The sequence below is a fragment of the Acomys minous genome (genome assembly GCF_964271855.1).
Source record: "Acomys minous genome assembly, chromosome: 1".
NCBI classification, from domain to species: domain Eukaryota; kingdom Metazoa; phylum Chordata; class Mammalia; order Rodentia; family Muridae; genus Acomys; species Acomys minous.
This window is the reverse complement of record NC_140483.1, coordinates 16673633-16699848: the sequence shown is the minus strand read 5'-3', so window position 1 is coordinate 16699848 and position 26216 is coordinate 16673633. Positions and strand designations below refer to the sequence as shown.

Here is a 26216-nt window from a genome sequence, read left to right as displayed (position 1 = left end):
AACATTAAAATATATAAATCTTCTCACACATATGAATCAGATTTTGTTAAAGTCAGGAAATAACTTTTCTGTCTTTGCTTTCTGCTCAGAACTATAGGACTTGTTTTTCTTATGCTGTTGGGAAGCCAGGAGACCTAAACCAAAAATATGAGATTTTAAATATTACTAATAGAAACCACATATACTGGCCCATGGGCCATTCAGGAATGTATGTGTTTCGAGTGAAGGTCTTGGATCCAAACTATAGGTAAGAATACATTTTTATAACATTATTCCTTTAAAAGTAATACTTTTGGTTTAATTTGATGCCAACTAAATATCTAATTTTTGTTATTCTTGCTATTTATATGTTTGCTCTTCATTTTGTGGTAATTATAGCAAACACGCTATATAAGTATCTTATGTCAGCTGTTAATTTGGTCACCCAGCTTGAAATTCCATTCTTTGTATTATGTCCCCTTGACACATATATTGTTTACTTTTCCCATTGACATGACCAAAACACCGGACAAGAAGCACACAAGGAAGAACCATATATTTTGCCTCCAAGTTTGAGAGTAAAAATCTATCCTAGTAGAAACAACATAGCAGAGTGGGGCAGCTAGTCAGCAGCTACCGTACAGAAAACACAGCAGTGGATGGCGGCCTCAACATTCTTTTTCCTCGGACCCCAGCCCATGAGACTGTGCCAGGCATGTTCGATGTGGGTCTTCCTCAGTCAGGCATTTCTGGTAACACCCTACTAGATAGTCCCAGAGGTGTGTTAACATGGTAATTCTAGTCCAGGTGATGATAAAGATGGCATCACTCCTAGCACATGCATGGCCCTGAGTTTCAGCCTAGCACTATAAGAAAACAGAGTAGAGCCGAGAGTAATGGCACACTCCTTTAATCTCAGCACTTGGGAGGCAGAGGCAGGCGGATCCCTGTGAGTTCGAGGCCAGCCTGGTCCACAAAGTGAGTCCAGGACAGCCAGGGCTACACAGAGAAACTCTGTCTCAAAAAAAAAAAAAAAAAAAAAAAAAAAAAAAAAAAAAAAAGAAAGAAAGAAAGAAAGAAACAAAGAAAGAAAACAGAGCAAAAGGAAGCCCAGGAGCCCACGTGCTTGGCCCTGGCAGACAGAATCAACACGGTACAGTGTGAACTGCATCAGTCAGTAATGATTGAGCAAGGGTCAAGCAACGTGGCATTTATCTTTTGGGTTCTGTGACCTTCCCACCCAAAGCATCCCTGCTTCAACATGAGAGGTGCAGCACTTTGACATCGTGAAACATCACAAAGTGTTTCTTCCCCTGGTTATCTGGCCAACACACTACCTGCCCCCGCCCCACCCCTCTCCCCTTTCCCACCACCATGCCCTTGGCCCCCCACCTTTCACAATGACATGTCTTTTGGTATGCTAAAAAGCTCTGACGACTGGCAGCACGTTGGTAGTCTCAGGATGCGGACTGATCGCTGAAAAGGCCAAGACAAAATTAAGACGTTTGTGATTTTCAGTCCTGTAAGCCTCAGATGTATTTCCAAGGAGGCCAGGGATTCTAAAAGGTCAACAGAGGGGATTTCCATCACAAGTTCGAGGAGTACCTCACATTTCCCTCCCTGCCCACACCAATCGAGGAGCAGCCTCCGGGAAGGGAACCATTCCTGCTGGAAGGTAGTGGGCAGCAGGAAAGAGGGAGAGAGAGACAGAGAGACAGAGACAGAGACAGAGAGACTATAGCTGTTTGTTTGACACAGGGTCTCTCTACATTGTCCTGGCTGTCTATTTTCCTCTCTCTGTATCCCGCCCGAGTGCTGTGATTAAAGACATGAGCCACCACGCCTACCTGGCTTCCCATCCCTATGTACTGTACGTCTTTAGCAAGCATTAAATTTTGTATCCTGGTAGAAAATGTTTTTATTCCTTATGGAATCTGAGCTCTTAACATGCCATGCCCTACACACATGAGCCTTGGGTTATAAATGAAAAACTAAGTGGCTCCCAATTCTGTCATTCTGGCAGTAGGATTTAAAAAACTCCCGTATCTTGGCACTGGCTCATAGTGTTACCTCGTTATGAGAACAGTGCTACTTTCCTGGCAACCTTTCATCCTGGTTTCAGAGCTCTCCTTACTATATAATTTATTATCCAAACCAGAGGTCCAAAGAGTAAAATGGAGCTCCAGTAGTATCTATACAAGAACAACTGGTAACCACCAAAAATGTCACCAACAACTAAAGATTAATATTAATCTTTTAATACTAAAGATGCCTTGAAACAATATCCTTTACTCTGGAAGACCAATGAATTCCATGGTCTTTTGATGCTAATTACTGCTTGCTATCTGTGTGACCCGACTTCTGCTTAATAAAATGCCATCCCACCTGGGCAGGGCAAAAGAGATAGGTGGGGCTAGGAGAGAGAGGAATTCTGGGAAGAAGAAGGACCACCACCAGGAGGAGGAGACCTGAAGGGAAGAGAGGAAGGCCGCCATGGGTTAGCTGGAGGAGAAGCACATGGCCCGCGGCGTAGATGGAGAATAAGGCCCAGATGAAGAACATTAGCAAGTATTTGGGATTATGGATGGGAGGTAGCTTGATAGAAGTCATTAGAAGCAGATGGCATGGGATTGAGTCAGGGATCCCATGCCTGCCCCACTATGGGAGGCAATTTAGAGGATTGAGATCTGCCCTGCCCCAGGTTAACTAAGGCTATTTTAAAATATAACAAGTGTCTGTGTCTTGATTGATTGTTAGCCGGGCCTACAGGTAATACTTGTAATTTTAAAAACAATAAATCACTGTCCTGTATGGGATAAAACCAGCTTGGTAACAGCAGTATCCAGATCAGCCTGGATGGTGGTGGCCCTGGAAGCCACCCCAGGCGCTATGCCCGTGCTGTTCACTGCTCCACTGCGTAAGCACCTGGGTAGATGGGGAAAGATGCTGCGGGAAGTCACAAAAGCAACAGCCCCTTCCCTGGTGATGAGCTAAATGGTCATGTGAGACCCAAACATCTGAATACTCCAGAATTCTATTGAGGAACCTATCTACATGTGCGCCCCTTAAATTTCTTCTCATTGGTTTTTATTTCTTGCAAATCCTCAGCATGTCTCTAACATTCAGTTACTGTTTGCAATTATGGCACTGGTCATTACCCTCCAGGAAACAGCTACATGGAGCATTGTTCTCTGAATTCACAGCGATCTGCAAACCTCTTGCCTATTTTTTTCGTTACACTCGGTGGAGCCAGGAAGACCTCCCAATGTCTGAGCAAATGGGAGCTGCCAATCAACTATTTAATGCACGTGAGGCCATTTTTATACACATCACTTGCACTTCAAGACAGGAAGATTACATCTGACTTAGATGTAACACATATGTAATTATAGGCAGCCAAGGTTTCATGGTCACCTAGTGCTACAGGATCAGGTCAGGAGTGCCAAATCTCAGCACTGTTTGAATCACCTGGAACATGCAGAAAAGCTCTCTTTGCCCTGAATTCCAGAGTGTGTGTGTGTGTGTGTGTGTGTGTGTGTGTGTGTGTGTGTATACACACACATATATATATATTATATGCCTCTATATGCATATAATATGTGCACATATAAATGCATCCATATTTGGATGGACTTTTCTAAATATATATTTAGAAAGGTATATTGTATGTATATATATATATATATATAATTAATATTATATAATATATATATATATATTTAGAAAAGTCCATCCAAATGTGGTATAGGTTATCTCCAAATCCAAAGTGGGTAAAAATAAAGCACTAGCAGCAACAATAAACCATGTGCTCAAAGAACAAGGAAGGACTTGTCTTTCACTCTTAAAGGCATATCATGTACCCCGCATGTGTGGGACTTATCTCCCTTAACTTACCCACGTGTCACCATGGGAACTTACATCTTACGTCATCAGTATAAGGGATCAACATGATGTCCCATGAGATAGCTCTCTGGTTTCTCCTAAAGGTGAAAGAGAAACTCCTTTCTAATAAATCAGCCTCAGCAGACCGTTTTAAACACCCTTTACAATTTGTCATGCATGGTTGATGTTGTCACCCTGACAGGGTCTAGAATCACCGAAGAGATAAGTCTCCGGACACGTTGTTGGGAGTTTTATTACATCAGGTTAATGGCAGAAGGGAAGACCAGTACAACTCCATGGGCTGGGATATCACCAGCTGCACAACAAAGGGAGAGTCAGCAGAGCAGAGCGCCTGTGCTCACTGCTCCCTGTTTCATCACATGGGTGCGGGTGACCAGTCATGGAGCCTTCCCCCCATGGTGGGCTGTACCAAAGCAAACCCTTACTTCCTCGAGTTATTTTTATCAGGTGTTTTGTCATAGCAATGAGAAAAGTTAAGACAGATTCACTCTTGAACAACATGCTAAGGAGTGTTGGAACCCACAGACCAAATTTGATAAGCATATTTTCCGTGTACTTGCCCTGTCAATCTCTAAAAGACGGATGTGAAAGTGTCGGGTTACAATTAAGGCCTTGTCTATTTCCATAAGTTTTTGACCCACGTACTGGGAAGTTGTGTCTTCTTCAAGACAGGGTTTCACAAGTAACTAAGGCTTGCCTAGAACTTGCAACCTCTTGTTTCAGCCTTTCAAGTTATGTGATTATCCACAGTCCTGCCATGCCGAACTGACCAGGTCTTCTGTCTCTGTCACTTAGCAGTATCCCTTTCTTTCAAGTTCGGCTCACACAAAGCAAAATTCAGAACCAGTCAAATTGCCAATTTGTTGCTAAGTGATCAATAACCATTTTATAGCTTCTGAGATGTCTGTGAAGTGCCTCCATAAAAAGTCCCAACTTTAGCCGGTGGTGGTGGCAGTGGCAGTGGCGCACGCCTTTAATCCCAGCACTCAGGAAACAGAGGCAGGCAGATCGCTGTGAGTTTGAGGCCAGCCTGGTCTACAAAGTGAGTCCAGGACAGCCAAGGCTACACAGAGAAACCCTGTTTCAAAAAACCGAAAAAAAAAAGTCCCAACTTTGCTGGGCACACAGCAACAAATGCTTACTAGGAAGTGTGCACTTTCCTGTTGTCTTCTCCCCTGTGAAGGGAGGTAAATTGTGCCATAAATGTTTATTTAGTCACACCCTGTCTATGGGGTAGACTCAGTAACTTTGGAAATAATAACACCACCCCATCTGTCAAGTCCCTAACTCTCTCAGCTTCTTGAAGGGAGCCAGCCTCCATCAGATGGATCCTAGCCCTCTAGCTCAGAAAAATCAGAATTCAAATTGCCAGCGCTACCAGACAACTGCAAACCCCTGCTGGTTGCCCACCTGAGCCTCAGCTCCCTTGGCCGGAAGGGAGGGTTCTCACCAAAGGACTAACCTAGTGCGTGTAAGCATTCTGCACAACACCAGGCACATGGTAAATGCTCAATTAGTACTCATCTTCTGTGAACATGGGGCTCAGGGTGCAATGCTGAACTCTGCAGTACTTCTGAAGATGCTTATGATTGTTCATTATTATTAAAGTCATTATGACCGTTGCCTTGGAAACTACTACCCAAAGTGGGTAATACTGTGAGGATAGCCTGGTTACACTGACAAGCTCTGAGGAATCTCACAGTTAGCCTAAAGATGTGCCAATGGAAAACCCATCCTAACTGTCCTGTAAATGCATCCATTTTGTCCTTGTTAAGAAAATGATACCTTAATAAGATTCCATATGATCTGACTGTTACCATAGAGATGGATATTTTAAATACATTTAACTTAATCTTTAACATTATGTTTCCTAATTTGCAGTTTCTGTAACCTATCAGCTCTGTTTGCGATTGAGACCTTTGGAGCCATCCCCAGGTAATGAGCAGTACCTAATGGTACTGCAGTTCTTATACCTGATTGCTTGGTTTTGTTTTGCTCTGTTTCCTGTTTCTGCTTTTTTGAAATGAAAATCTCATAACCCAGACTGGCCTAGAACCCATGATCTTCCCATCGCAGCACAATGCCTGGTAGAGAGAAGATGGGTTATGCTGACAAAGGTCCAAGAAAGAACCATTTGCTTGGTCAGAGAAGGAAAAAAAAAAAATCACACACTAAGATAACTGTGGGCCCAGAGAAACTGTAATACTACAACAAATTGCTCTAGTCAGACATTAAAACCTCAAATAGAAAACAACACTTAGGTGTTTATACTAAGAAATGAGCCCCTCTCGTGGGAAGTACTTCTGCAGAATCCAGATGCAGACACCTAAAGGCCCCCTTCCCCCCTCCCCCTCCCCCCCCACCTCCCCCCTGCTGCAGAGTGTAGCTTCCAATACACACACACACACACACACACACACACACACACACACACACACACATGCTTACTTACCACCAGCCATATGACCAGGCCCTAAGCCTGGAGGGGTGGCTCTCCTTGCGCTTATAGTAGCTTGAGGTGAGAGGGTCACTTGAGTCCAGGAGTTCCAGGCCAGCCTGGAAGCACACTAAGGCCAAGTCTCCCTGTGTTGACCCTTCCCTCAGAATCTGCTGTCACCATCTTCATGGTGACTGATGCCTGAGACTTGGCAGTTCTCTTTACTCTTTGGCATTCCTGAAACGCCACAGCTCAACAGTGGCCAAGACAGAGCCAGTCTAACTTTTAACTGTATCTTGGGCCTAACCATGTCTCTCTATTTCTTCACCCACGTCATCACTTACAAATTCCTTAAAACTGTTTCACACCCCTGTCTCTGGTCATTCTTCACACTAAGCCAGGGCCGTCCTTGTAAGATGCACATCCTGTCTCGCATTCATGGAACTCCCTCTTGTTCTTTGCCTAAACTCCACACTCTCCACTTACTGTAAGCTTTTCCTTATCTGACGCATGCCAACCTGTCCCTCCCCGCCCCCACCCCCCGGAGGGAGAGAGGGTTAAGGGTGCTATTTTTGAGGGGGTTCTTTTTTTCCCCTCAGTGCTGAAAAGCAAACCGAGGGTCTCATTCCTGGTAGACAAGGGCTCTACCACTGAACCACATTCCCACCCTCATTTCTAACCATGCTGAGTCCCAGTCACGCAGACCTAGGTTCCATTCCAGAATGATCTGGAAGGACCTCCGGGCTTCTTCCTGCTTCTGTGGCCTTGCACATACATCATTCAACCATAGTCACTTCCTCTTCTCCCAGGCCTCACTAGCTGACTCCTACCCACACCACACCGGGGTACCTCCTCTGCACCCCTCTGCAGAGTTCAGCCGTGCTGGTCACACCCAGTCTCCCTGGTCAGCCTCAAGCATCTAACCATGTTGGGGACTGATGCTAGCTAGGTTTCATTATTCCAGTCCCTGCGATCAACAAGGGAACTAGCTGCTTTAAGATGCTGTGATCATGTAAGTTAACAGGCAGAGCATGAAGGATGACTTGTGACGGCTCTCTTGTTTTTATTCCAGCCCAAGCGTCTACATGGTGGCTGCCTTTCTTTTTCTCCTGATGCTCACGTTCATCTCTGTACTAATTCTCAGCTATTTCTGGTACTCAAAGATTTATAGACAGTTTATTTTTGAGCCACTTCACAAGAACCCTGCAAAACAGAAGAGGAACTAGGAAAACTGAGTTAAGTGTGGATCTATATGTATGCGTGTGTAGATGGAAAGATAATGCATGTATATGTAACTATATTAAGAATACATGTTTAGCTAAGAAACATTAAGTATAAGCTCATATTACTATTAAATTAAGAGCTGAAAACTGTTCTTAAATTACTCCCCCAAGTAACAATATATTATTGTTTGTTATTGTTTTTATTGATTTAACAATTGCATATATACTGTTATATTGCACTTAAAAATTAAAAATCAGTTACCTTTGGCTATTATGATACTTTCTAACAATGAAAGGTTTTCCGTTGTTTTTTTTTTTTTTCAAGACAGAGTTTTCCTGTGTAGCCCTGGCTGTCCTGAACTCTGTAGACCAGGCTGGCCTCAAACTCACAGCAATCATCCTGCCTTTGCCTCCTGAGTGCTGGGATCAAAGGCGTGCACCACCACAGCCAGCTACAGTGAAAGTTTTTGAGGGTGAATAAATGTGTCAAATATTATTTTTTATTGCATCACATGGAACCTTGTATAATTACAGTTAATTTATATATAAAGACTTAATAAATACATGGTTATTTGCTTTAAATCATCTGTTTTTAAATAGATTTCAGAGGCTTTACTAGTGGTAGGTCCATATATGAGTTATAGAAGTTATATAGGAAGGGAAAGTGCAGGAGCCGGGCGTGGTGGTGCACGCCTTTAACCCCAGCACTCGGGAGGCAGAGGCGGGCGGACCTCGGTGAGTTTGAAGTCAGCCTGGTCTACAGAGTGAGTTCCAGGACAGCCAGGGCTACACAGAGTAACCCTGTCTTGAACCCCCCCCCCAAAAAAGAATGGTTTGGTTCCCATCACTCACATGGTGACTCACAGTAACTCCAGTTCGAAGGGATCTAACACCCTTTTCTGACCTCTAGCAGCACTGAACAAATGTGACACATAAACACACATGCAGGCAAAACACTCATACACATAAAATAAAAAATAATGGGCCTGGAGAGATGGCTCAGTGGTTAAGAGCACTGACTGCTCTTCCAGAGGTCCTGAGTTCAATTCCCAGCAACCACATGATGGCTCACAACCATCTATAATGTGATCTGATGCCCTCTTCCGGCCTGCAGGTGTACATGCAAGCAGAGCACTGTGTGTATAATATAATAATAAATAAATACATCTTAAAAAATAAAAATAATAGAAAATAAATAAAGAGAATATTTTTTAAAAAAAGAGTTTAATCCCATTTCTCAGGAGAAGGACAGAGCAAGTTGATGGGGAATTCAGTGTAAGCCTGGGCTACATAATGAAACTCTACTTCTTACAAAAAAAAAAAAAATCAGTACCATAGCCTAAGGCAGTTGATTGAAGCCATCACAGCCTCAGACAAGGAGTAATAGTGAGAACAGGAACAGCTAGTATCAAAGACTTTGCTAATCACTTTCCTTTCCCTCTCCACAAACTGGTGGTTACCACTGGCCTAGCATGTCACTCCAAAACCACAGACATCCAGGACAGAGCATAGCCCCCTGAGTTTCCCAGCTGTGCTGTTATTTTTAACAAAATCCCAATTGCTCCATCTTACCAAAAAAGACTCAGGAGCCAGATGGGATAGAAAGTCTGCTAGCTCAGAGAGGCAGAGAAAGCACCCATCTGACTTTCCTCTTCAGCCAAATTCCCAAAAGGCAAAAGGAAAGCTCTCCTACTTCACACCATTTCAAAAGGCCCTCAAACTGAAAGTCCTTCCCTTCTCATCCCTGTGCGTCTCTCTATCCGTCCCCCTGACTCTTCTCCTGTCTACGGGGTTCCCCCCACCCCCATCTTCACTCCCTGACAGCTGTTGCTTGCTGTGCCTCTTGACCTCTGGTTGACTTTATTTAATTCTGTTTACAACAAGCAGAAAGCACATGGATAAAAGGTGTGTGCTAGGGTTGAGCCAGACCACAACTAGAAACAGGTTCTCTAGTAAGTAACACAATCTCGGAGCTCACAGTGTGATCAAATATCCTGAAACATCTTCACCTTCCCCCCTTTTTTGTCTAAATAAAAAGGAAAGATTTTTAACACAGCAAAACTACTTACAATAATGAAGCTATTTCTGCCAAGCTTCCCTCAATGTCCAACTTGGGTGTATTTGGCAGTCTTAGGGTTAAGTATTTTTGAGTGAAAAGTGAAGGGACCCAACCCTAGGCACCCCAGGGACCCCAAACCCCCCAAAGACCCCAGCTGCTTGACTAGACCAACTCCATGACAGGCTTCAGGTTTTCACTCTGCCTAACGAGGCCAAGTTTCTAACAATTCCTGAAAAAACCCCACAAGTTATGGACAGCTCATGGGCAGCTAATCTGCTTATAGAACAAACTGACTAGATACCATGTTTTCATTCCTTCACGGCCTTGGTAAAGAACACACAGCTGGCCCCATCCAATCACATTAAAGGCCAACTCCTGAGTAAGAGCCAAAACTTCAGTGACTCAAAAGTCCCCAATAACCAAACAAATAGCCAGTCCTGAATCCCCTCGTACACTCTGACTCAGTCTTGTCGTCACAGATCCCTCCAACTGCCTATAAATTGAGCCTGCATGATCATTTTGCCATCACCTTCTAGAGAGGCGACCCTAGCATGCTAGAATAAAAACACGCTTTGTTTTTGCATACTGCCTTGGGGTCTTTCTTAGTAGATCACCTGAACCCTAACAAAAGTTCTATAAAGCTGGGCAGTGGTGGCACACACCTTTAATCCCAGCACTTGGGTGGCAGAGGCAGGCAGATCACTGTGAGTTCGAGGCCAGCCTGGTCTACAAAGTGAGTCCAGGATAGTCAAGGCTACCCAGAGAAAGCCTGTCTTGAAAAAAACAAAAACAAAAAACAAAAAACAAAAAAAGTTCTATGAAATGTTCCTGTCAGTCTCAAATGACCTCAGCAGTTTGAATGTCTGAGTGCTGAGATTAAAGGTGCGCACCATCATGCCCCATTAGTTGGATGATTGTATTCCCCTGGAACAATAAAAGCAGAACCCTGCCCCAATCCTAACTCTGGGTTTTCTTTCTTTCTTTCTTTCTTTCTTTCTTTCTTTCTTTCTTTTTTTTTTTTTTCAGGTTATATCTTTCCCAAGGCAAAAAAAAAAAAAATGGCTTTTGGCAACAGAAAAAGTATTATCTTTCAATTAAATTTTTTTTAATCTTCTGAAAATTCAAAACTAAATACACCTTAGTATGTGTAGATAACTATACCTACATTCCCCTTTCTCTTTATATATAAATTCAAGGTTTAACTGTATTTATTTTTAGGTCGCAAGGAACATTCATTTTTAATTTCAGCCTGCCTTTTGCAAGCTTTTAAATTTAAGTCACTAATTCCTATATGCCTACCTCTGCCTCCCAAGTGTTGGGATTAAAGGCATATGCCTCCCAAATGCTAGGATTAAAGGTGTGAACCACCACTTGGCTATGCATTCCTTGTAACGGTTACTCTCATAGGGTTGTCCTGGTTTAATTTGGTTCCCTATTTCCCCTTATTTTTTAGTGTTGAGGTAAACTTTCAAGTTTTTTGAATGTGTAGTTTATCATCCTTGCTGATTTACTCTGAATTTATTCCCTGGCAAATTTTAATATTCTAGTTTTAATTAAACATGATTCCAATTTGTCCACTATTTCATTATTTTCGGATGTTTTGTCTGTCTTGCCTGTATGTCCTACATAAAGTTTGATGTCTTTGCTAAGTTTTGCCGAGTTTTGCCATTTCCATTCACGTATCCCATGACCAGATATCTTTGCCGTTTATCTGCCAATTAGTGGTTTTCATTTTGATGACCATATAAGCTAAACCACCGCACATGAACCATGAACTGGAGAAAGCAGAGAGCTTTCCTAGTTGTTTGTCTTATAGCCAATAGACCTGTGCTGATCTTGTGGTTCCTTCCCCAGGATTGACCATTTCATCCCCCAGTCTATAGGTTGCCATTTTCCATTAGTTTTGGTTCTATCAGTGGTTGATGAACCATCATTAGACCATGCGTTAGCCAAATGTTGTGACCATTCTGTTGACCCCCACAGTTCAATCGGTGCCTGTTTTAGGTGAGGTGAGGGGTGAGCAGTTTAGGGGGATGGGGACTACAGGCAACTGAGCTATTTCCTCAGTGCAGAAAGGCGCAGACCCCTTTGCAACCACACCCTGTTCCTTAAGGAATTCAGATAGACACCAGTTCCTCTGTAGCACCTTTCCTCCAATGCCTAAGCCTGAGAGGGACTCTGCCTTTGAACAGGCCCAACCCACCATTATAAGGGGCGCCCTCATGACCATACGGTGGTTGGCAATGACTGGGTGAGTATAAGGTTCTCCACGCCTTCTAAAATGGCCAGGTTTTTTTCTCAAAAATAGAATACATATTCTCTGTATATGGAAAACATTTGCAATAGATGCCAACAGGCAAATGTTGGTGGATTCCTTTTTGCTCTATGAAGAGTCCTCAGTTGCCAATTCACTAATAAATATGATGTCCATAATTAGAGTATCATCTGGTTCAGTATTGGTCAGGGTTTCGTGCACAGAGGTGAGCTTACTGGAAGTCCCAAAAGCTGCTCTTTGTTCCATCCCCACTGGAAATTAGCTGCCTTTATAGTAACCTTTTGAGGGTTTTTATAATAACCTGTAAATATGGTATGTGATTTCTCTAGTGTAAAAACATACCAATTAGGAGCTGTATCTAAGTTTTGTCCCTGGGCGGTGGGATTAAAGGAACAAGAGACCAGCACCTTGATCACTGTAACTGTAGAACTCAGAAAACACCTAATTTACAGAGATCCTCCTGTCTCTGCTGGGATTAAAGGCATGGGCTACCACTGCCCTGCTCAAATAAAGATAAATCTTACCTCCAAATCACTCCAACTCCTAGAGATTTAGAAAAGAAGGCTGAAGTGTAGTAATCATTTGAATTTACTTAAAACATTTTAAATCACTTAGCTGTGTTTTTAATACCAAACAACAACAACAACATATCCTTTTTTAATTCCGGTTCTTCGAGACAGGGTTTCTCTTGGAGTCTTAGCTGTTCTGGACTGCTTTGTAGACCAGGCTAGCCCCAAATTCACAGAGATCCCCCTGCCTCTGCCTCTCAGGTGCTGGGATTAAAGGCATGTGCCACCATGCCTGGCTAAAAATATCCTTTTTGTTAAAGAATAAAACTCAAAATGGCATGGGACACGTGGCAATCTACAGTCTAACATTCTAACATGAGATTAGGACACATGATTTTAAAACACCTATTTTTTTTTTTCACTTCATGCCAGTAAGGCAGGTATGCCTTTGTGTAAATTATCATTTGAAAATACCATTTTTTTTTCATTTTTCATTTAAATTTTTTTATGCCTAGTTAACCCTTTTAAAGGTAGGGTGGTTGGTACCTTTGAAAGACCAACAGCTGTTGTGTCTTGCTTATGTACAATCTGAACAGTCTGTGACTGTTCTTAATAATACCGTTTTGCCCCCTCAGGAACATTCTTTATGTTATGCTTTTGTTTCTGAGATTGGAGAAATGTTAATCTGTATTTTCCACGGCTGCAACAAGTCACATCCCCATAAAGTCATGGCTATATTAACCACACTTGGCTTTAATTTTCCTGTTATCCTCTGGCCCTATACACTTCACCCATTGTCATAGCGTCTTCCTTCTGGCCCTAAGCTCCCAGAATAACGACTCATGAGGCTCAAAAAATGTTTACATATAGGTGTGTTCTTCTCTGACTGGCTCATAGCACAACACGTTTATACTCACCTACATTCTGCCGCATGGCTGGCTACCTCTGCCCAGGTACCATATGCATGTCCTCCTCACATCTTCCCAGGTGACTCTCTTGCACTTGGCTCTTTCCCAGAATCCTTTTTGCCTGCCCAGGTGTTCCACCTTCTATCCTAACCCTTTTCTATAGGCCATAGGTTTGGTTTGGTTTTTCTTGACAGGTGATACTTCCATACATATGCAAGAGATTCCATCTACAACCCATCTTGCACTTTGTTTTTACCGGAGATAAAGTTCCAGTATTCTAGAAGCTGAATATTTACCTCCTGAGGAGGCCATCTGGATGGCAAGAATTTGGTGAAATTATTGTTACATCAGCTCCTGTTTCTACTAAACCTTCCATTTCAATGCCATTTATTTTTACTTTTTTAGCTTTGGCCTCTGGTCACTTTTAGCATTTTGCCAAAATGCTTGTTTTCGGGCCTCTCCTGAATGTCTGGATTGATCCAGAGAATGGGGTGGAGAAATTAGCATTTGAATGAACAAGGCTAAACTGTACCCCATGCACAAGAACATGATGCCAACAAGGAGCAGCCTCACGAGGCCCGAAGGCAACATATTAAAGCCTTCTAGTGACTGAGCTTGAGAGTCCATCTCTGTTCCTCAATCAAGCCATCAAAGTATAGGGCCCTACTGACATACTGGACAGCAACTCAAGAGGCTTGGGTAAGAAACATTCACTTAAACTGCCATTGTTACTCCTGGCCTCTGGGAACAGAGAAATAATGTGAACTTTAAACTACTGTGTATGTGGAGTGATTTAGTATACAGGCAAAACACAGTCAGAAATAGACACTAATTCTACCATCTTTTGCAACCTTTACAGTATTGGGATTGACCAGACTGAGGCAACAACAGACTCAAATACAGAAGAGCCAGGGTCATATGGGCCATGAGCTCAGGGGAGACACAGCGGCGGCAGCAGCAGCAGCAGCTTGGAAACTCAGCACATTTATTATACACAGCACAAACAAGGAGGAGGCAGGTTTGCTAATCTCCACAGTGGTCTCCATAGGGGACAGTCTCAGCCTCCAGTCATCTTGGAGAGGAAACTATAGTCTGTACTTTCCGGTCAACATGCACACGTCAGGGGAAGGCCTTGCCATCCTCATGGCACTAACGCCATTGACCTGTTCATGTTAACAAGGCACATTCACTCACCACTTCCTCTAGTTCCCACAGCTTAGGCTGCTCCCTCCAGAATATAAGAAACGGCTTGTTACTAAATGTTTAGTCAAAATTACTACTGTTTCTGTTTCAAATGTCTTTTTCCATGTTTTGGTTTTGGTTGGTTGGTTGGTTGGTTTGGTTTTGGTTTTTGTTTGTTGTTGTTGTTGTTGTTGTGGTGGTGGTGGTGGTGGTGGTGGTGGTGGTGGTGGTGGTTGCAAGCAGCCAGGACTCTCTGCAAACTACATTTCTGCCAGCCTATTGCTCTCTGGATAGTTCCTCCAGGAAGATTCTAGGAAACCAGAAGGCAACAGAAAAGACTTCCTGCTTCCTTCCTGTATCAGTTACTTCTATCTTGCTGCAATATATAAAAAAGGATTTATTTTGGCTTATGGTCTCAGAAAGCTTTCACCTTCAGAAAAGTTTACATTCAAGCCAGGCATGGTAGCAAAGCACCCACTTTTAAAATCAACACAAGTACAGAGGCAGGCAGCTCTCTGTGATTTCAAGGCCAGCCTGGTCTACAAAGCAAGTTCCAGAGAAACCTGAAGGAGGAGGAGGAAGAGGAGGAGGAGGAGGAGGAGGAGGAAGGGGAAAAAAAGAAAGAAAGAAAGAAAGAAAGAAAGAAAGAAAGAAAGAAAGAAAGATTTAATTCCAGCCTCTTTTCTTTGTTTGCCAAGCCTAGGAATGTTAGCTCTTCCTGAATCTCCCATGCCTTAGTGTTCTCTCTCTCTCTCTCTCTCTCTCTCTCTCTCTCTCTCTCTCTCTCTCTCTCTCTCTCTCCCTCCAGGGTCTCAGAGAGACCTAGGCAGGCTTAAAATTCACTAGATAGCTGAAAATGACCTTGAATTTCTGATAATCTTGTCTTTACCCCCACCCCATACCAAATGCTAGGCTGTGTGCCACCACACCCAGTTTTATCCAGTGCTGAGGCTCAAACACAGGCCTGTGAAAGGAACTTTTATTCTCCTGTTTTAATTGCTGTCTGGGAGGCTTATTGCCTCTTTCTGCTGATCTAGGCCGAGTCTTGGAAGCTTAGAATGCTAACCTGGGCCTGGAATGTTTTCAGCCTCTGAGACTTATTGCTTAATGAGCTCACCCTTTCTTGTTCTTTCAGAGCTCTGGGCTGGCTGGTTCAACTCAGCTGTCCTGGTTCTAACTCCTCCCCTAGCTGACTTATTCAATCTGGCTTCTCTCTCAGCCCCTGAATTGCTCTGCTTGGCCTCCAACTAACTACAGCAATCTGCTCTAATCTCCTGGCTTCTTCTCATTCTCTGGCTCATTCAGTCTTCACCTGAGTTCTCTCTTCTGCAACCTGCCTCTCTATTTATGTCCTGGTAACAACTGCCTCCTCTCTCTGTAAAACTGCCCCTTAAGTAGCTTCCCTTTCCTCTCTCTTCTCGTGAGACTTGGGCATTTCATATTCTGTCAAATCTTCTCTGATTCGTCACTTTCTTTTTCTGCCACTCAATTAGACATCACTTTCAAACATGGGTGCTTCCTTCTACAAACTGACTTTACCTTCATTACTACCCGTGCCTGGACTGAAGCTTTTCTTTACCTGAAACTTGCTCTACACCAGGCTGGCCTTGAATTTAGATCTGTTTGCCTCAGACTCCTGGGTCAAAGGAGTGAGTGTATTCAAGCCAGACCACACAGACCTAGAAGGTCTTTGGATGTGATCTCTGGCCAGAGAAGCCATGTTCTGAGTTAAGATTCCGCTACACAGGGCAAGATCTCACACTATATTCCAGACTAACCTGGAACTCACTACATAGGCCAGGCAGGGCTTGAACTCCTTTGTTCAATTTCAGCCTCCTAACTGCTAGGATTACAGGCCTGAGCCCCCATATATAATATATAACATATTATGAAATATATATATTATGAAATATATATATATATATTTCTGTCTTTCAATGTAAGCTTAGTAAGGAAAACAATCATGTCTAACTTATCCTTGTTTGTTTGTTTGTTTGTTTGTTTTCTGAGACAGGGTCTCTCTGTGTAGCCTTGACTGTCCTAGACTGGCTTTGTAGACCAGGCTGGCCTCAAACTCACAGCGATTCACCTGCCTCTACCTCCCCAGGGCTGGGATTAAAGGCATGTGCCACCATGCCCAGCTTAATTTACCTTGAATAAACTCTTGACAGTGGCCGACACACAGAGCATACTTGATACTCTTCGAATGGCTGAATAAATGACGGTTTCCACTGATAGAGCAATACATTTCCAAACTTTTTCACTTCTTCCCCATAATAATTTTGCCTCATTGTCCTTAGTCAGGCTTCCCATTGCTTCAGTGAAACACCATGACCAAAAGGCAAGTCTAAGAGGAAAGGGTTTCTTCAGCCTGTGCTTCCACACCACTGTTCATCACTGACAGACGTCAGGACAGGAACTCAGATAGGCCAGGGGCCTGGAGGCAGGAGCTGATGCAGAGGCCGTGGCGGGAGCTGCTTACTGGGCTTGCTCAGCCTGTTTTCTTAGAGAACCAGGGACCACCAGCCTACAGTGGCCTGGGCCCTGTCTCATTGATCACTAGTTGAGGAAATGTCTTACGGCTGGATCTCATGGAGGCATTTCCTCAACGGAGGCTGCTTCCTCTCTGGTGACTAGCTTGTGTCAAGTTGGCACAAAAGAAGCCGGTGCACTTACACTTGAGAAAAACAAAGATCAGAAAGAACACTCTCATAGGGAGCCCAGCTTGGTAATTCAAGCACTTGAGAGGCAGAGGCAGGAGGATGACTGAAAACTCCAAGGCCTGCCTAGTTTACACAGCCAGACACTACCTCAAAAATCAAAAGAGGAAGGAAAAGAAGAAAAGGAGTTGGGCGGGGGTGGGGGGGGTGGGGGGGGTGGGGGGGGTGGGAAGCGCTACGCTCAGCTCGGTTTCCTAGCCTGCCTCCTACGCTTCTAGGCCATCGGCCTTCTGCCTTCCATACTGTCATTATGAGTGAAGCATTTCTCCCATCAAAGGCCAACTCCTACACTTATGACCTTGATCTCTACCCTTCTCCCTACATAATTAATCTCCCTTGACATACAATTATGCCCCAGTTTGTCCCAGCTTTAAAAACGCCCTCCAGAGAACACATTGCCCTCTCCAGTCACAGCCTTAGGCTTAGAGTCACCTCCACTTCCTTATCCTTGTTTCCCTAAACATTTCTGGCAGGTCTCTAAGCCTTCCCCAGGCTGCCTCTGTGCCTCTTGACTTGCAATGTTCTTCCCGGCTTCCTTGCTGCTTCTCTCGTTCCTCTTCTACTGCTGTGTGACCTTAAGATGCTGAAGGGTCCCAGAGCTGCTTTATGTTTTCTCTCTCTCTCTCTCTCTCTCTCTCTCTCTCTCTCTCTCTCTCTCTCTCTTTCTCTTCCCCCCCCCACGCCGTGTGTGTGTGTGTGTGTGTGTGTGTGTGTGTGTGTGTGTGTGTGTGTGTGTGTATTGAACCTGGAGCTTGTCTTTTCAGTTAGACTAGCTAGCTATAGAACCATAGGATCTGCCTAGCTCCTTCCCCCCAAAAAACTGATGTCACAGATGCATGCTGCCAGGCTGATTTTTCACAGCTGTGGATCAGACCATTGGTCCCCATGCTTACATACCCATTGGGCCATCTTCTCAGCGCTTTATTATTTATTTTTGTCTTTAATTTATTGTATAACTAATTTTTTTCTCTTATGTGTATTTCCCCTTCTCGATCTCCTCTTGGATCCTCCCGACCTCCCCACCCATTCAACTGAATATTCTTTCTCTCCAGAAAACACACACACACACATACACACACACACACATACACACACACACACACATACACACACACACACACACACACACACACACACACACACACACACACACATACACAAGGATAAAGACAAACAAGCAAACAACTCCCCCTCCCAATAAAAAAGAAAATAAAAGCAAAAACACACATGCAGAAAAACGGAGCCTGTTTTATGTTGGTCAACTATTCCTAAGCATGGGGCCTGCCCTGGAGTGTGGTTAACATACCTACTGACACTTCATTGGAGAAAACGGATTTTTATTTCCCAGCAGGTATCAATTACAAACAGCTTCTTGGCTAGGAGTCTTGGGACTTTGTGTCTGCTTTCTCATCTCCATACTGTACTTTTACTTACTTTGAACTTCTTGCAGTATGCTATCATGGTCTCTGAGTTCGTATGTGTCTGGATGATACTGTGTCTTTGGAGTCATGCACCACCCCTGGCTTTTACAATCCTTCTAACTCCTCTCTGCACAGCTCCTTGAGCCTGGAGGGGAATGGTTTAATAAAGACAGTCCATTAGGTCTGGGTGCTCCAAAACCTTACTCTCTGCACATTGCTCATTGATGGGTCTCTAGGTTAATGCCCCAGCTGGTGCAAGAAGCTACTCTGACTAGGGTTGACAGGAGCACCGATAGCAGTATGCCATCATTGTTGCAGGATATTTAATCACGTTGTGAACCCCAAGACTGTGAACTGGAAAATCCTGTTTCTTGTCACACTGTGGCTCAGCCCTAGTACATCCCTTTAACCCAAGAGCTTTCTGTAAACAAGAGCTAAATCAAGTCAACCATAGGTCAAAGGAGCATAGCAAGCAACCAGTTGACAAGGAGTGAACATAAGAAAACACAGTGGCCTGGAGAGATGGCTCAGCAGTTAAGAGTACTGACTGCTCTTCCAGAGGACCTGAGTTCAATTCCCAGAAAGTACATGGTGGCTCACAACCATCTATAATGTGATCTGATGCCCTCTTCTGGCCTGCAGGGCTAAAAAGCAAACAGAACAATTGTATAGATAACAAATAAATCTTAAAAAAAAAAAGGGGGGGGGGCTGGGCTTGGTGAAGCACGCCTTTAATCCCAGCACTCAGGAGACAGAGGCAGGCGGATTGCTGTGAGTTCGAGGCCAGCCTGTTCTACAAGGCCAGTCTAGGGCAGCCAAGGCTACACAGAGATACCTTGTCTCAAAAAACAAAAAACAAAAAAGAGAGAGAGAAAGAAAGAAAGAAAGAAAGAAAGAAAGAAAGAAAGAAAAGAAGGAGGGACATTGAGTAGAAGAGTTTTTATGACAGAGTGGAAAAGAAACTTCTTCCTTCTGGGACATCAGTTGAGTAGGTCAGCAGCTCTTCCTCCTGAGCTAATAAGCTTTCACCCCAATATCTGGCTGTTGAGTTTTTATTGGTAAAATAAAATGTTTGGGATTTTGTTTTTAAAAGCAACCAGAGTCTTTTTATTACTAGGTTCCTTTGCAAAATATAGTAGTAGGTTTTCCCATGGGCCCATGACCTATCGAGTTGCAGGTTCTTAGCCCCTTCAACAGCTTCAGGGTTTGAGTTTCAGTTTACAGAGTGGGCCTTAAACCCAGTTTAAATAGTTAAAGAAATACATGTAGTTGGTTACTCTTATAACATTCGTGCCACTAATGCATCATATATTTTGCAGGGAAGTTGCTATTGTGGCAACTAGGTTTGTTCTTGGGTGACACTGATGATTACTTTTCTCCTCTGGTATCATGAAATACCTTTCGGTACTATGAATACTAGCCAGTGGGAGTGAAGCTTCTAGTTGGGCAATAAGTCAACTTTTGATGACGTAAGTGGTGCCTTTAGTAATAAGGCCTTACTGTGAGCTTATGGAGAGTAGCCAATAGTGTAATGTTGGGGGAGGTGTCTATAGAACCCATTTGGCTAACAACTCAACAAGATGTGACCCCTTTTAAACATTGGGCGTTTTACCCGGTGACCTAAGATGTCTAATTGGGGGTACTGACTCTGCCATTTTTTTGGTGACTCCATCTAAATTTGTTTCATATATGTATACACTTTAGGAAGCTTCTACAATACTAAGTTTCCATATTTTTTTTCAAAAGACCACTAATGTTAGTTGCCCCTCCCCATATTCCCTTCTTTTCCCTGTCCTCCCATCACCTTCCTCATTCAATATTTCTTTCCAACTCCACCTTTTTCTATATCTCCTAGTGCTTCAGCTTTTAACTTGACACGGCCTAGAGTCATCTGAGAAAGAAGTCCCAATAAAAGGATTCCCTTGAGCAGATTAGCCTATGGGTATTGTCTTGATTGTCTTAATTGATATGAGAGCCCAGACCACTGTTGATGGTACCTCTCCCTGGGCAGGTGGTCTTGAGCTGCATAAAAAAGCTAGCTAAGCATAAACCTGTGAATGAGCCAGCAAGCAGTGCTCCTCCACAGTGTCTGCTTTAAAGTTTCTGGCCTCCCCTGACTTTCCTCAATGACAGACTATGACATATAAACCCTTTCTTCCCTAAGCTGCTTTTGGTCACACTGACTGTTATCACAGCAACAGGAAGGCTATCCAACTAGTCTCTAGGCTTTAAATTCTACTTAAATGTCTAATCCAGTCAGTTTAATGGTTATGACTCCATTTCACTTACGCAAATGCCTACTCAACATCTCATGAGTGTGTAAAAGGCAGTTAAAATATAACATGACCTAACAATAACTCTAGTTCCCTCTTTCCAACCTGCTTTTCCCTCAAATGTTTCATATATCATAAATAGCATACTATCTACCCAAATGTGTCAAAAACCTAGAACTTACACTTGAATATAGGCCCTCCCCACCACAACAAATTCAATGTGCAAACTTCTTCATATAACGCTGGTCACTAGGCTCCTAAAATCAGGAAGAGAAAAGAAAAAAAAAAAAAACCAAGCCACAAATCCGGTTGCTTTTTAAGTCTCTTGCATTATGTGTGTTAATGTCCAGTTGACCAAAGCAAGTCAAGGCTTGCCGGATTCAGCAGAGACATCAAAGGTTATATAATATGAGACGCTGTTTTTACAGTCTACCATGTTTATCTTCATGTTTCCATTTCCTTTGCCTTTTTAAACTTCCACACAGAAACTCAATCTTTTTAAGACTTAGAAGCACACTCATGTCACCACTCCTTGGCCCAAATCCTACCAAGTCTTCACTGAAAATCCAACCTCAGGGGCTGGAGAGATGGCTTGCCCACTAAGAGCACTTGCAGCTGCTCTTCAGAAGATCTGAATTTGGTTCCCAGGACCTAGGCTAAGCATCTCAAAGCTGCCTACAAGTTCAGTTCCAGAGCATCAATGCCTTCTTCTGGCCTCCTTGGGCACGTGCACCCCGCTCCCCACCCCTCACCCCCCAATCCAAAACAGATACCCTATCTCGATCGACTGAAAACTCAGAATCTGGCTTCTGACTAGTTAACAACTGCCTGCTTATGGATGGCCTCCTTGGCCATAATAGTCTATCCACAGAGGACTTTTTGTTCTTTGAATCTAGAAAACTTTGCCATGTCTATGTCTATTCATATTTGTCGTCTCTAGTTGGAATTCTTGGATCTCTTATAGTTGACGACCTCACTTTCTGTCATTCACATTTTAGCCTAAAACTAAATAAAGTAGTCCTTCCCCGCACATCTAAGGATAACTTGCAATCATCTTACTTGTGTACAAAACACACACTGCTGGAATTTTGTTTGGGCCTCATGTCTATTCGATCACTACATTCCTGGGTCTACCATATTGCACGGCTTATGGCAGGAGCACAAAAAAATATCTGTTGAATGGGTGCACAAACGCTGCCCTAGGGCTGAGCTAATCTATGAGTTGCTACATTCTTCCCACGTGTGCAGGATACTCTCACGTGTGTGAACTCCATATCGAGGGTTAACTGAGTGCTTGGTAAACCCTACCTTTCAACACTAACCTTTTATTTCCTCACTCCTACACTTGCCAAAAAAAAAAAGAGAGAGAGAGAGTAGAAGGGCTTTGGAAAACTTAGTCAACACTTCATACTGCGTTGGAGTCACATCTTAGGCTACCAGCACTAGAAACAGCACTAAAAGCTAGAAGGTATTCGACTTCTTCGCTCGCCAAGGACGAACAGCGAAGGTTTTCCCCGGACAAATCCATTCCACGGCATGCTGGGAGCTGTAGTCTCCCAGGGAAACGTGAGCGCCCACAAGATCCCGGTGTATCCTGGGAGATGTAGTCAGACTAGCTGTACAACCAATAGTAGCCGGGAATTCCCGCGCTCCGTTCTGGGAAATGTAGTCTTTCCGCGACCTCGACCATCCAGGGTGAAGAGGGACCCAGCCTGCCGCCATTTTAGGTCTCGAGGTGCGGCGACTGAGAGAGTCAGCGCGCAGGCGGGCTCAGCCGTGGCTCCGGGCGGGCCCCGCCTCCGGGGTGCCTGGAGCCCGCCCTTCGCCCAGGCTCCGCCTCCCCCCACGTGTCTGCGGCCGAGGGGAGGCGCCTGAGCCGGAGCGGGCTCTCCACCGGTCTGGCCCGGTCCTCACACACACAGGTTCTGTCAGCGGCTCCCGGGAGCGGCCCCGGCTGCCGGATGCTTCCGCCCTGGCTGCGGCGGGCCGGGCTGGACGCTTAGTGCCCGGCTCGAGCCCTGCCTGAAGCGCCCGCGGGGGTGGCAGCGGCCTCCGCCCCGCGGAGACCGAGCGGCTGGAGGACGAGGCGGCGGCCGCGGGGAAGAGGATGGGGGCTAACCAGTTAGTGGTGCTCAACGTGTACGACATGGTGAGTGCGGCCCCTGGCGGCCCGCGCCGGCCGCCCCGGCGACTGGCTGGGACCCCGGCCCGGTGCTCGCTTTCCCTGGCGTCCCCGCCTCCAGCTTAGTTCTCTGGGGGTGGGGGGAGGGGACGGTCGCGCTGTCTTCTAATCCCTAGACTGGCCGGCGCGCCTCCTGGAGATGGCCAGTCAAGCCCGAGGGAGGGCTTGGGCTCCAGCCTCCTCCGAGTCCCCTGGCTGTGGGCCCGACCCCTGGGCGGATGAGCGGTGTCCTCTCCGCGAGGCGTCCAGCGACCTCCCCGCCACCCCCTTGGCCTCTGAGCTGCCCGCCTCCCGTCTGCCCTGCCCCTCCTGCTGCCCCTTGCCAGTCTCCAAATGCCCAAGTCTTCCAACAACTCGCAAGTCAGAAAGTCACAGCAGCGATGCGGGTGCTGGAGGCTCCCCAAAGGTGAACTGGAGCCAGCACACCCTCTCACCTCCAAGGCAGCCTCATTAAAATGGATGAAGCTAAAATTTATCTAGAAAATAGCGCGTTGAATTATTTAGAGCTCGCCGGGGTGCTTCTTTCCTAGATTCTGAAGACCGTGTACCAGGTGATGCAACAGGTGGATGACGTGACCACTAGAGAGGGAAGGGAAGCCTGGTTTATTATGTCATCTAACTTTGAAGACCTGCAAACCCATAGACTAGGGTTCAAAGACTGGGTCCCCCGTGGTTGCAGGTGCAGTACCCCTAGAAGCACAGAGTAGAGAATGCTCACCACAGTGAGACGCTAGTTTGGATTTGTTCCCTTGTCTTTGGTTACTTAATGTTTCTTTTGTAAAGGATTGCCTTCAACCTGAAAAGCCTGAAATTTCTTGTATGTGCATCGACAGATGAAAAATTCTCCATCGTTCTGTTGGCTTAAAAAATACTTAGAAGAAATTCCACACTAAGGCGACTTGGTTCTTACTTACAGCTCTAAGCTCTTTATTCTGTGTATTGTTTATACGTTTTTTTTTTAAAATAAACAGGAAACTGTTGATAGAAAGGGATTCCTCTTGCCATATCTAGGCGTTAACGTTGACAGGGCATATGGTCTAATTAGAAGTGAGGCTTCTAGTAGGTTCCAGTGTATGTCTGGAGGTGAAACGGTGTGGCTTAACTAGGAAAAGTGAATCATGATAGAAAAAAATTGAATAACTGAGACAAGAGATTCTAGAAGAGCACGTGTGTTGTATGACTAACAACATACACTATTGGTAAGAAATTATTCTCAGCCGTTCCAACTGAGAAATTCCAGGGGAATGGTCCTGACCAAGGTCCATCTCTTGTTCAGTATTTAATATTTAATAAATACTTGCGTTAAATTGGGGGGGGATTATTCTCTAGATTTAAACTTTTTTTTTAAGGATTTATTTATTTATTATGTATACAAAATCTGCCTGCATGTGGGCCTGCCCACCAGAAGAGGGTACCAGATCTCATTATAGATGACTATGAGCCACCATGTGGTTGCTGGGAATTGAACTCAGGTCCTTCTGAAGAGCAGCCGGTGCTCTTAACCCCTGAGCCATCTCTCCAGCCCCGGGAATCCTTTCTTAAGACTTAATATTGCTCCTTTATTGTTTTTGTTTTTTCAAGACAGGGTTTCTCTGTTTAGCCCTGGCTGTCCTAGAACTCAGTCCGTAGAGCAGGCAGGTCTCAAAGTCACAAAGATCCACCTGTTTCTGCCTCTCTAGTGCTGGCATTAAGGGCCTGTGCTTCCACTGCTGGGTTTTTGTTTTGTTTTGTTTTCAGAGACAGGGTTCCTCTTGTGTAGCCTTGACTGTCCTGGACTCACTTTGTAAACCAAGCTGGCCTTGAACTCAAAGCCATCCGCCTACCTCTGCATCCTGAGTGCTGGGATCAAAGGCGTGTGCCACCACGCCCAGCCGGGTTTTAATATTGCCCTTTTATTATTTCACTGCCTCCTACCCATCAGACTTAGATTTTTTTTTTAATTGATGAAGACTATTACAAACTATGTCCTGGAGAATATATCTTGAGATATCACCCATATTTTCAATAAATTAGGATTATGTAGTTACCAGTGGCTATAGTTGTAGAACCCAAAAGAAATCTGTAAATAGAGTTTTACATTTTAGATTAAATTGAAAACGCATTACACAGCATATAGTGTGTGTTCTGTCAGTTGGGAAAATCATTACTAACTGCAAAGTAGTAAGGGCTAGGGATGAGAGTCAATGTTTTTAGGGAAAGAATATTTTGAATGATGTTAATATATGAAGTAATTTAAAAAAGAACTTATTCTTCCTGTCACTCTAGTAGATGCAGAGAAAACAGACAGAAAAAAGGGATGAGTGACCTTCCCAGGTGACTAAAAGCAGGATCTAAAATTTCTAGATGACAATCTTGATTTCATATTGTTTCTATCCAACAATTCCCTTAATTATTTCTTATATATTGCTTTATTTCATCAACAGGAAGAGAAGCATTTGAATAAGACTTGCCCTTATATGTTCTTTTGAGGGCTTTTGACCTGTGGAACCCACAGGCAGGGTCTATCACCTCTCTGCTTTAAGGATTTGGGATAGCATAAGGAAGACACAGGAAGAGTTTTAATTTAGAGCAGAAGAGGATCCCAAGGAGACTACTTTGTGTTGTAGGATCAGGAAATGCTGAAAAAGGAAGCGGTGAACTAGAAGCACTGATGGGATCTTCGAAGTCATCACGAGCAGAGGACAGGATAGGAAGGCACACGCTGACCTGGGATCTTCGAGGTCATCACGAGCAGAGGACAGGATAGGAAGGCACACGCTGATCTGGGAGCTCTGAGCTGGTCCAGTTTAACTGGGAGGTAGGGTGCACGAAAGAAAACTGAAATCTTTACCACAGCTTCCTAAGAGAGTGAGTAAAGGATTGTGGGGGCTCTGAGCTGGGGGAAACACTTTACCTCAAGGGGAAAGATGTGATTATAGTTACATTTTAGGACAAAGCTAAATAGATTAAGGTATACTTTTTTTTCCCCCTGTTACACCCTTTTTTCTCAAATCAGTTTTACTTTTTGATGTATTTTGCTTGATGCCCAGGGTAAATTCCTTTTATCTCTCTCTGGCTATCATTCTGTACTTTGTAGATGGCCTTTGATGATAATTGCTGTTGTTTATAAGCCTGGTATATCAACTGTTCCAAAACCAACCATTGG

The 26216-nt window shown here is 44.2% G+C and overlaps 2 protein-coding genes across 8 annotated transcripts in view; both read left to right on the top strand.

Moving 5' to 3' along the window:
• The window catches only part of CATSPERE (catsper channel auxiliary subunit epsilon), a 101989-nt gene extending 87997 nt beyond the window's left edge, over positions 1-13992 (top strand). For 2 of the 5 annotated variants that reach the window (XM_084791776.1, XM_084791778.1), the window contains 3 exons: positions 90-247; positions 5764-5817; positions 7392-8243. In XM_084791776.1, coding sequence (XP_084647902.1) covers positions 90-247; positions 5764-5817; positions 7392-7545 — 366 coding nt within the window. In that variant the 3' untranslated portion in view covers positions 7546-8243. Of the gene's footprint in view, positions 1-89; positions 248-5763; positions 5818-7391; positions 8246-13698 lie in introns of those variants that run through there. The other 3 variants (XM_084791777.1, XM_084791780.1, XM_084791779.1) reach the window with 3 other exon arrangements.
• Positions 13993-22258: 8266 nt separating this feature from the next.
• Positions 22259-26216, top strand: part of DESI2 (desumoylating isopeptidase 2) — a 43741-nt gene continuing 39783 nt past the window's right edge. Inside the window, exons 1-3 of one of the 3 annotated variants that reach the window (XM_084791965.1) lie at positions 22259-23038; positions 25678-25735; positions 25792-25868. Coding sequence is in view for 1 of the 3 variants with exons in the window: in XM_084791964.1 (XP_084648090.1) it covers positions 22997-23038 (42 nt within the window). In the remaining 2 variants the exon portion in view is untranslated. Of the gene's footprint in view, positions 23039-25677; positions 25736-25778; positions 25869-26216 lie in introns of those variants that run through there. The other 2 variants (XM_084791964.1, XM_084791966.1) reach the window with 2 other exon arrangements.